Consider the following 11,083-nt stretch of genomic DNA (forward strand, 5'->3'; position numbering starts at 1 on the left):
AATGATAATGTTAACCGATGTTTATTACTGTAAGTGACAAATATTGTCGATCACTAAATGGTTCCATTTGTTGTCTAGTCTTTATATATACAATATATTATACATAATAAATACGGTATCTATTATTTCCATTTATACAAAATTGAATTAAATCAATTAAAAATGATTAAAAAACCAACTAAATATTTATTAATTATTTATTAATTTGGCAAAATATCAAAGATACAAAAAAATAATAGTAACGATTACATATAGTTATCAATACACACACAAAATACTTAACGGACTTAATATATATATATAAATATTAGAAATCACCACAAAATGAGTACAAATTCACAGAAAAAAATTAAATAACAGAAAAATATGAATAATTAAATGATATATATTTATATGTTTAGTATTGTTGGCAATGTTGTGGTGGCAGACAGGGAACCGGTGGCTGTGGTGGTGGCGGCGGAGGCAAAGGCGACATCATATATTGCTGTTGACCGACATCAATGCAATTGCATGGAACCAATAGCTGTCCGAGTGGATTGTGCTCCAGACGTAACGGTGCAATGTTTGATGGAAACCAACAGATGAAATGCCAGCCTTCGATCGGATGGTTTTGAAAGACACCGAAATAGAGTGGAGGCGTTGGACCATCCAGTGGTGGATTGAATGGCTTTAAAACAATTTGATCCCCTGTTTTTTAAAAAAGTGGACAGTTAGGTTATCAAATATTACTATCGAGCAGTAATTAATTATAGAGCACCTGAAGTTTGTTGCGGTAGCGATTGCAGCGACGAGTCGGACATCTGTTTGACCATCTCTTTGTGCTTATCGTTAGCCATTGGAATATTGGAGATCAGATTCAACGGCATGTTTAGCGGCATTGGCTGAACAATATTTCGCATACTGGTACCACTCGAATAGTATTGACCAGAAATTCCATCCGGTAGACCATTAAATCTTTGCGGGACATAGCCATTGACAGGATATGGTGCCGAATAAGGAATATATCCGCCGCCACCACCACCACCAGCATTGGTGTTTATAAAACCATCATTAGGCAAAGAGTTTCTCTGCATCTGCTTTTGCGGTGATGTGGCAAGTGACCTCGGCTTAGCGTACTGTCGCTTATCATTGTTGTCATACTTGATCCCACCGGCGCTGTTATTGAGTGGACGGTCGTGAGGGTAGAACTTATTGCGATTAATTTGATTCAAATGAAGCGTATCCGACGACTTCTTAGGCTTAGAGAAGCGCCCCTGAGAGTCGCTAACACTATAACTTCGCTGATTACGTATAATAGGCTGATTTGGCGCCGATTTGTTAACAAATGTCAAATCGCTTTTCGTCTCTTCAGGCAATTTAATCTCCATATTGTTGACCGCATCGGTAACTAAATTTGTTTTAAATTATTGAATAAGAAATATCAAAAGTTTATACCACTCTTACCATTGGTGACTTCCGGTGTCGGATTATTGTTGACTTCTTCATTAAGTTTTACCGATCCGTTCAAATTCAATTGTTTCAAGTCTTCGGCGATCATATCGGCTGATAAGCTCTTGTCTTTCGGCACATCACTTGCGCTCGTAATCGAAGCCGAATCGCTGATCATTTCAAGATTATTATCATTGGCCACGAAAACTGGTGTCGTCGACCTGTTTCGCGTAACAGCAATACCGGGCATTTGGGTCGTTTGGCCAGTGGTCGGCTCGAAATTTGGTGCGTAATTATTGTACAACTGTTTCGGGCCATTCCTATAGTCACCTCTCGCTTCTCGGTAATAACCCTGACTACCATTAGATCGGTAGAATTGGCCGCCGCCGCCGCCACCACCACCGACATTGTTGCGGTCACCACCAGTGCCGAGACTTCGGTCACCACCTCTATAGTAGTAACCACTAGAGTTACGGTGCGGCCGACCATCTTGTTGGTGATGATGTCCGCCGTTACCGAAACGGCTATTTCGGTGATTATTAACAAATGTTTGATTCATTTAGTCGACTAAATACTACTATTAATACTATTAGTACTTCGGGTCTCGTAATTCAATACAATTAATAATATAAAAAAATAAATTATATGTAAATAATTATAATAATAATTAAACAATCGGTTAATTGCTTTAATATTTGTAGTTTTTTTCAATAATAATAAAAAATAATAATTAATAAATAATATAAAACTATTGCTAAACAAACTAACAAACAATTAATTTAGTTGTAATAAATGTGGTGCCGATTGAATGGTTAGAAAATAATATAAAAATGATATTAAATATCTGTAAAACAAAAAACAAAATGAATTCAAATAAAAGAGACAAAAAAAATTACTAATTATATTACAGTTTCTTTTAAACGTGTGATATATATATGTCTCCTATCAATAGGTTTTATGATATCCAATGAGTCAGTTATTCATTGATTCAATTAATGGCTTTAATAATATTATTAATATATCAAAAGTTTTATTGTCTATTATATTCAATGCAATGGATTAAACTGTTAAAACAAAAATCGGCTAATAGTTTGGTATACAGTTTGTGTGAAAAATATTTGACTATTAATTAATTTGACTAATTTTTATTAGTAAAAGGGATTCAATGTTTTAGACAAAAAAATAAAACATATTGACTTATAATAACTCATTAATAATTATAATTATAATTTTTGTTCATTATTTGTTTATTCATTATTATTATTATTATTTTATGTACAGTTCTCTCATCTTATAGTAATTTTTACTAATAGTATAATTGGTATTATTATTATATTAATAATATTTAGTAATAAAAATAAAAGTCATCAACTTTTGATAATTAAATTAAATTTTTAATAAGATTTTGTAAAATAAATTTTCAAAACAATTTTTTTGATTATTCACTTTCTGTCTGTATTTTATTTATGTTTAACTTTTTCATTAATAATATTATACTACTATTTATTTAATAGATTAATGATATTTTAAATTTTTGATTCAATAAATATCGTATTTAATTACTGTATTTAACTACAAAATATAAACCCATTTTATTAGTCTATTTACTGTATGTCTCCTTCACATAGATTTAATAAAAAGTAATTTATTTTTGGGATTAATTTTTTTATAATACATTAATATTAATTATTTTAAAACTAAGATATGTACTGTATATTATTTCTATACTATTTTGCATATTGTAAAAAATAAATAAATATTCTCATAGTAAACATATTAAACAAGTAATTTAAGTTTTTAACTTAAAAATTGTTAGTTAGCTTTTTATCTGTTATTAAAAATAGTAACAACAATTTTAATAAAAATAATACACATTAACTAATATATGTTTTAATATATTTATACTTTATATAATTAATATTTTATCTTTAATTTTAACTGAAATATTGATTAATTATACTATTGCTTAAATATAATATTAATCAATATATATTAACCTTAAATATTTTGTGTACTATTATTTGTTAAAAATATTTATCATCTATAATTATGATTAAATAATTAAAAATACATTTAAATAAGCAATTAAAAATAAAATGTTAACTAATGACAAATTAATTTTCAATAATCTTAGTTATAATTTTTTATAGATAAAAAAATTATTTTTAAAAATATGCTAAAATTGCATAAATAAATCTAAATATGTTATAAAAATCTTTATTAATTAATTTTAGTTTAGTATAAAAATACTTTTTAATAATTCATTACATAAATTTGTATAATTGCATTAATTTAAATATAATTTTGTATAATTTTATTAAAAATGTATAAATATGTTATTAGTTATTTCATTATATTTATATTGTTATATGTTTTGTGTGAAAATTATAATAAAAATACAGATAATACTGAATGGATAAAAATTTTCAACATTAATGAAAAATCGTCAAAATGTTCAATTGATTTATTACATAAATATTCTGATTTTGACAAAAGTTTAATTCAATACAACGGTAAAAATAAATGGATTAAAAACTACAAAAAGTTTTTCATAAATAACTATTTAAAAACATTTAGCAATTTATTATTTTTGAGATATATCTAAATCATACATAAAAAATTTTGACAAAAATTGAATTAAACAATACATATAATAATAAAACTGTATTATAATTACTGATTAAATTTATCCATTCAAAGTATTCACTTTTAGCGTTAATGCTATTATACAATACATATAAATAAATTAAAAAAATAAATAATTTAATTGACATTTTTTTTTATAACAAATTGTAGTTACAAACAGACTTATCTTAATGTATAGCAAAATATTAACTATTATCGAAGTAATACTTGTTTTCAGTATTTATAAGATTTATTTAAAGTTATTCATTTCAATTTGTTTATACAATAAATCCAATCAAAAATAAAATAAAATTTAATATTTTAAAACAGTATAATAAATTGTTTTTTAGTATAAAAAAGTTTGTATTGAATTCAATATTTATATATAAATAATATTGAAATATAATTCTTGTTTTCATTATGTTATGAATTGTTTAATTCTTAACTGCATTTTTATATTACAATTTATAACAACATTTTATTGTTTAATCCTATTTGATTGAATCGCAAATAAATTGTTAAAAATTTTGTTGTTATCATTTTAAATGATTTTTTTGTGTAAATGATTTTGTTTTAAATAATTAATTTCATTATCATGTGATTCATGTCATAGGAAATAAAGATAAATAGACATTGATTATATTTGATTGAATTTATTAGTGAAAATGATTAACATGATTATAATATTTATTTAATTTATTAATTTCAAAAATTTATTATTAATTGTTTGTATAGAGTAGAGTATATTTGAAACTACAGTATATATTATTTGATAAAAATTCAGTAAAATTCTAATAAATCTCTTTTAATGTATTAAATAAATAAAATTTTTGATAATTTTTTACATTTTTATTTAAGTATTAAAAGTCGAATTGTTATAATTAACTGATCACTCAATTTGTTTGGATTTTCATTATATTTGTGTTGTTGTTGACCACAGCAGACATCAAAAGACAATTTAGTTTAAACATTAAAACCAGTGATGAGTCGATTTACGACATTCATTGTAATCGGTATTTTGGTCATTGATTTGTTGTATCTGTTGGCCATATCGACAGCCGTTGCCGATAGCAATGGCCTTTCGTGTCATAGTATGAATGGTTACGACTTTACAGCAATCAATGAGTATATGACATGAATTGAGTGAAAATTATTATTATTATTGAGATAATTGTTTGACTTTTTTTTAATTTGATTTACAGTAAAACATATAAATATATTCATAACTACACGAATACGTCTACTAATAAAACCGATAGTTTTGACGTTTTAATTAACATTTGTCGAGTGTTTGACACCAAAGATAAGACACCCGAAGTCTGTATTGGCCGACAAATATGTGGCCACAAGACCACTGATAAGACACCTATTGGTAATGAATTTATAGATATTTATAGTTTTAGTAATAATAACTGATTTGTAATTTGAATATTAGGCTATCGATTGAAGTCCGCAAACTCTAAACTAATAATTAAATTTTATTTTTGAAAAAAAAAATTAACTTATTTTATTAATAAATCAAACCAATATCTATAACAACTTGAGTATCAATAAAATTTTAATAATTTTCAATATTTTTATTAATATTTTTTTATAATAAAGAGATATGGTTTCAAAATAACAATATTTTTAATAATAATTTATAACATTTATTAATAATTATAATCACAAAAACTCTTCAAATTCTTAATTAGTTAATAATAATATTTTAATATTAATTAATAATTTATTTAATATTAAATTAATAATAATAATCACATGACTATATCGATATTATCCAATAAATGGTGATTTGGGATCAATTATAACAACTAAAGTATCAATCAATGGGTGAAGTTGTTGTTGTTGGATGTGCTCCACGAAGACTTACCATTGATATGATTGGTAAAACTGGAGCCATCGTATGTGGCGTCATATAGTTTGCCTTTCAGGAAGAGATACTTGTCGTCGGGTTCGGGACGATGTGTGGCGTAGCCCTCGGTGTAGAACCATTGCGCAACTTTGGCCGCTATACGCAGTGACGTCTCGTTGATGGTCTCCAGTGGCGGATAGACTCGTCCGACATCGCAGTCCCGTTTGGTAACACAATCGACCAGTGCTTTGGCTGCCACAAGAAATACCTCTTCTCTGATCTCATTGACACCGCAGGCCATGACTGCCAGTGCAACTCCCGGAAAGATATATGCGTTGTTTCCCTGTCCGGGATAATACGTCTTGCCGTTGTAAACGACGGGATCAAAGGGACTGCCGCTGGCGAACACACATTGACCGTCGGTATGCTTGTAGGCCTCCTCAGCGGTACACTCGGCTTTACTCGTCGGGTTAGATAAGGCAAACACAATGGGTCTCTTGTGAAAAGTGGCCAACTTTTTCAGTATGGCTGGAGTGAAAGCTCCCGACACAGCAGACACACCTAAAAACACAAACAATTTTGAATGAGTTAAATGTTTATTAATTTCTATCATTTTATCAATAGTTACCGATAATACAAGAAGGTCTGACCAAATCGACCACTTCTTCCAAATTCTTTGTGTCGGTCGCTTGTTTCGCGTATTGCATTTTGTGGGCGTCGTTGCCAGTGTTTCGGCTCAATGTGACCAAACCTCTCGAGTCGATCATCCAAATTCTATTGCGGGCCTCATCGGTAGACATACCCTCCTGTTCCATAGCCATCACTATAAGATCTGCTGTTCCCAAAGCAGCCTTTAGATTAAATAATTTAATTAATATAAGCAAAAGAATTGGCGGTAATTGTTAAATACTAGACATACCTCTCCGGCTCCTTGAAACAGAAACGTGTGTTGCGTTATTTTAGTTCCCGTAATCTTCAGACTGGCCATAATGCCGGCCACAGCTACGGAAGCGGTGCCCTGAATATCATCGTTAAAGACACAGTATTTGGTCTTATATCTCTTCAACAAACGGAATGCGTTATTATTAGCAAAGTCTTCAAACTGGATGAGCGTCTGACGGCCCCACCGTTTGACCGCCGCTTCCATGAATTCATCGATTAGATGATTGTATTCACTGCCCGTAACGCGATGTTGTTTGAGTCCAATATAGTACGGGTCGTTCAATAGAGACTCGTTGTTTGTGCCGACATCGATACATACGGGAAGTGTCAGTTCCGGCGGAATTCCGCCGATCGCCGAATACAAAGCCATTTTACCGACTGGTATACCCATACCGTTAGCTCCCAAGTCTCCCAAACCAAGTATACGTTCGCCATCGGTCACCACAATAGCCTATTAACGAGACAATTGGTTGATAATGAATAAAATATTTCACTTAAATAACTATTTTCCAAATACCTTGACTTCGGGTTCGGGCCAATTGGCCAGTATTGAGTCCACTCGGCCTGCATCGTGTACGGTAATAAAAAGACCGCGCGGACGCTTAAACAGCAGCGAATATTTTTGACAGGCGGCGCCCACTACTGGAGTATAGACAATGGGCATCAACTCGGAAGTGTAGAGTTGGAGTACCCGATAGAAAAGTCGTTTGTTATGGTCCTGGAGGTCACGGAGATACATATATTTGGCCAAATCGTCTTTTAATTGTCTGATGTTTTCCATAGCCAGTTCCACCTGTTGATCCTGAGTCCGGATGCATGGTGGTAACAGTCCCTTCAAATGCAGTGCCTCCCGTTCCCGGGTTGTAAACGCTAAGTCCTTTTAAATAATAATACAATTAATTAGAGATGCAATCAGTTTAACAAAAAAGTTATGTTTTTATTGTATATACAGTATATTGTTATTGTTGTTAATATGAGGAAAAATAAAGTATAATTAATTAAAGTCATTGTCAGTGTTAATATAGTGAAGGTGTGGATTAAAAAGGTGTTTTAATTATTATTTTGTTGAAAATATTATTTATTGTGATTATAATACCAGTAGTAGTAGTAGTACTACAGTATAATAAAAATTATCAATAAAAACATTATAAGTTATAATTTATTAATATAACAATGTTTTGCATCAAATATTCTGCTAATTATTTATAATTCAGTGAAAAAGTTTTCTTTATTAGCTATAATATAATACCTGTATATATATATACAATACTACTACTAGTAGTAGTAGTAGAGTCAAAGCATTAAGTATAGTACAGGAGCACTGGTAGCCCTGACCCAATCCCCTATTTTTTATGCAAAATTATATACAGGAATAGATTATTATTATCATTATTACAATGCTATTATTATTACTACTTCTTTGGTAAATTTAATACCAATATTATTGGCGTTTTTTCCATAACATACTCATTAATAAATAGCTGTAATATATTTTTTTATGATATAATAACAATGTATTTTTTGTATTAGATATAAACAAATCATCAAAAAAATAAACGTTTGTAATAATAATCAGTACGTAGGAGTGTCACGAAATTACTATTACTTAGAGATAATATATTATTATTATATTATAGTACTATAATAATAGTCATAATTTGTCTTAATATTAGTTTTAATTGTGATTAAAAATGCAATTATTATTAGTTTATTAAAAAATATATAAATATTTCCGTTAAATGTATAATATTTTTTCAACAATTATCAGATATTTAATTTAGTTAACAAAAACTATAGCTTATTAACATTATGTGATTATATTATATTATATTAATAAATGGTTTCTATTAATTCAAGGCTTGTTTTTTTGTAAAAATGTATATTATTTTCAAATCAATTTATTATATCATTATAAAGCTGCCATCAATTATGATTAATTGATATCTCTTTCAACACAAACACATAAAAATCATCCTATTTATCTCTCAACTATCTATCTATATATCAATCAAAATATTAAATAACTATCTATTAAAAAATTTAATATTAAAAAATACAACAAAAAAAATATTTCATTAAAAAATCATAGGAAGTCTAAATCACGATTTATCCATAAAAATTTTAATTTTAAATATTATTATTAAATATTATACAATATAAAAAAAATGTACAGAAACCCTCAAATTGATTTTAATCGCTTAATTTTTGTTATTAAAAAATCACACAACATTTTCATAATACATATACAGTAGATACTGTATTTATTGAATTTTTAAAAATAATATTGTTTTTTAAATACAACCATAATTAAATTAAATAATTATTATTTTTGTTAAATACCAAAATCAATGGCCTTTACTATTAATATTATGCAACTAAACAAAAACTAACACAATATAGTTAGTGTTAGTGAAAAAAAGTCTAATCAATCAATTGAATGATAGTTATAATCACTATAATTATAATTTCCAATAAAACATTTTTATTGATAATTGTGTACAAAAAAATATCACACTAATATGCACACAAACAAATAAAAAAAAATATTAATAATAATTGGAAAATACAAATATACAAAAATAAAAATAAACTAAAATATTTCCAACTTTTTTTAATGACTTATCTTTAAAATACTATTTAACAAAAAAATGGTTTCAATAAAAAAAATTAAAATTGTTTAATAGACTAAAAGATAGGGCGAAGTTTTGTTGTTTTTGTTATATATATAATAATAATATTGTAACATAACTTCAATTTTTGTATAGATCTTAAGTACAAATATAAAATAACTTTTATATATACAGGAAACATCAGATAAATAAATATAACTTAAAATATCAATGTTTTACTGTAAATTGAAAGTGAAATATTACATAAAGAGTTGTAATAATAATGCAATCGTGACATAGAGTATAATGTTTACATAAGAGTACAGTTATAGCTTATAAGTATCTGATGCAAGATATTAGGTTTATTGTGATATCGATATTTTCAATCAAATAAATGTAATAATATTTCCCATAAAAAAATTTTATATAAAATATTAAAATAAAATAAAAACAACATTTTAAATCAACTATATTAGTTGTCATGTTAGATTCAAAAAAACATATTGATATAAAACATTATATTTCAATACATAAGTGTCTAATATAGTAAAATAACTTTCTAAACTATAATAGAGATTTAAAAAATATATTTGAATATACAGTATAATAAAACACTTTATTTAATAATGTATATAAAAAGCACTTACTTTATTAACATTGGGTTCCCGGAGTAGATCCATACCAGTGAGGTCTCGGTTATTCATTTTGTTAGTCGTTGAGAACCAGCGGGTGTGTTGAGTGACACCAATACGATGAAAATTGCGGGGACCGGCACACAGACAACGGGTCGACTTTTCACAATTGCAGCTACAGTTGGACAGTGTGTTTGAACAACAGGCGCACTGAAAACGCGATTTTGAGTCACATTTGCCGGCTATAAGACCCATAGTTAGTGTAGAATATGCGCGACTATTCAATTGGGATATTGAGGTATTGATCGGTGAACTAATACCAGCAGATAGTATACAAGTGCCACTACTTTTAGTGGTAAGTGTGCCTAACTTTGGGCTTAACTTGATCTCTGGTCTTGTGGTGGTATTGTAGCGCTCAGTGGTGATGGCAAATGGTTTATCAGCACTGGTAGCATAATTGCATTTGCTATTATTATTATTATTATTATTATTATTGAAGCTCTGATAGTAGTCTCGCCTCTTATGATAGCTATTGACATCATATGATGGTCGGGCGTTACAACAGCGCGAGACAACTACCACACCACTGGCGCTAACTTTGCTGAGCTTATGTATATTTTTTAGGTTATTCATTGAGAGAGAAATTTTTTTCCAATTATATATATATTTATATGTATATATAATATATAATATTAAGTATATATGATATATTTTGATTCAATTTTGACGTAAGATATACACGTAACTGAGCCGGCATTCAGTCATGACGAGGTCAACCGGTTTTACAGTTTATTTTCTTACAGTGCGAGTGATTAAAGAAAAAAAAGATACAGAGAAAGTGTGTATTTGTTTGTATGACTCAAACACAATAACTTTTATTTGAATGATAATCTCCCTGAGCTGATACTTATTTTAGGTACTAATTAATAAATTGGATGACTTTTGACTGTGAATTTTGTTTGAATATTGTTTTTTTCTTAATATTTTTTTCTTGT

At 28.2% G+C, this 11,083-nt stretch overlaps 2 protein-coding genes across 2 annotated transcripts; both read right to left on the reverse strand.

Moving 5' to 3' along the window:
- Window positions 1–291: 291 nt before the first annotated feature.
- LOC128960970 (uncharacterized) lies at window positions 292–2,071 on the reverse strand. The gene is made up of 3 exons (XM_054307158.1): window positions 1,444–2,071; window positions 758–1,387; window positions 292–687 (listed from the first exon to the last, which is right to left on the reverse strand). Exons 1-3 carry the CDS (start codon window positions 1,985–1,987, stop codon window positions 398–400), a joined length of 1,464 nt encoding a protein of 487 aa, XP_054163133.1. The 5' UTR covers window positions 1,988–2,071; the 3' UTR covers window positions 292–397.
- Window positions 2,072–5,812: 3,741 nt separating this feature from the next.
- LOC128961470 (NADP-dependent malic enzyme-like) lies at window positions 5,813–10,713 on the reverse strand. Its single transcript, XM_054307714.1, has 5 exons — window positions 10,104–10,713; window positions 7,365–7,724; window positions 6,825–7,298; window positions 6,534–6,756; window positions 5,813–6,466 (listed from the first exon to the last, which is right to left on the reverse strand). Exons 1-5 carry the CDS (start codon window positions 10,341–10,343, stop codon window positions 5,877–5,879), a joined length of 1,887 nt encoding a protein of 628 aa, XP_054163689.1. The 5' UTR covers window positions 10,344–10,713; the 3' UTR covers window positions 5,813–5,876.
- Between the last annotated feature and the right edge of the window lie 370 nt (window positions 10,714–11,083).

The sequence above is a fragment of the Oppia nitens genome, unplaced genomic scaffold (genome assembly GCF_028296485.1).
Source record: "Oppia nitens isolate AA-2021 unplaced genomic scaffold, nextdenovo-longstitch-racon4-pilon3 scaffold5_pilon_pilon_pilon, whole genome shotgun sequence".
NCBI classification, from domain to species: Eukaryota; Metazoa; Arthropoda; class Arachnida; order Sarcoptiformes; family Oppiidae; genus Oppia; species Oppia nitens.

What these genes read in the sequence shown, in the direction of transcription:
- LOC128960970 (XM_054307158.1), bottom strand. Translation starts at nt 1,987, where the DNA reads ATGAATCAAACATTTGTTAATAATCACCGAAATAGCCGTTTCGGTAAC. An exon ending in GACACCGGAAGTCACCAATG is followed by an intron (nt 1,388 to 1,443) that starts GTAAGAGTGGTA and finishes AAACAAATTTAG; the next exon opens with TTACCGATGCGGTCAACAAT. An exon ending in GCTACCGCAACAAACTTCAG is followed by an intron (nt 688 to 757) that starts GTGCTCTATAAT and finishes TTTAAAAAACAG; the next exon opens with GGGATCAAATTGTTTTAAAG.
- LOC128961470 (XM_054307714.1), bottom strand. Translation starts at nt 10,343, where the DNA reads ATGGGTCTTATAGCCGGCAAATGTGACTCAAAATCGCGTTTTCAGTGC. An exon ending in GGGAACCCAATGTTAATAAA is followed by an intron (nt 7,725 to 10,103) that starts GTAAGTGCTTTT and finishes ATTATTTAAAAG; the next exon opens with GACTTAGCGTTTACAACCCG. An exon ending in TGTTTCAAGGAGCCGGAGAG is followed by an intron (nt 6,757 to 6,824) that starts GTATGTCTAGTA and finishes TTTAATCTAAAG; the next exon opens with GCTGCTTTGGGAACAGCAGA.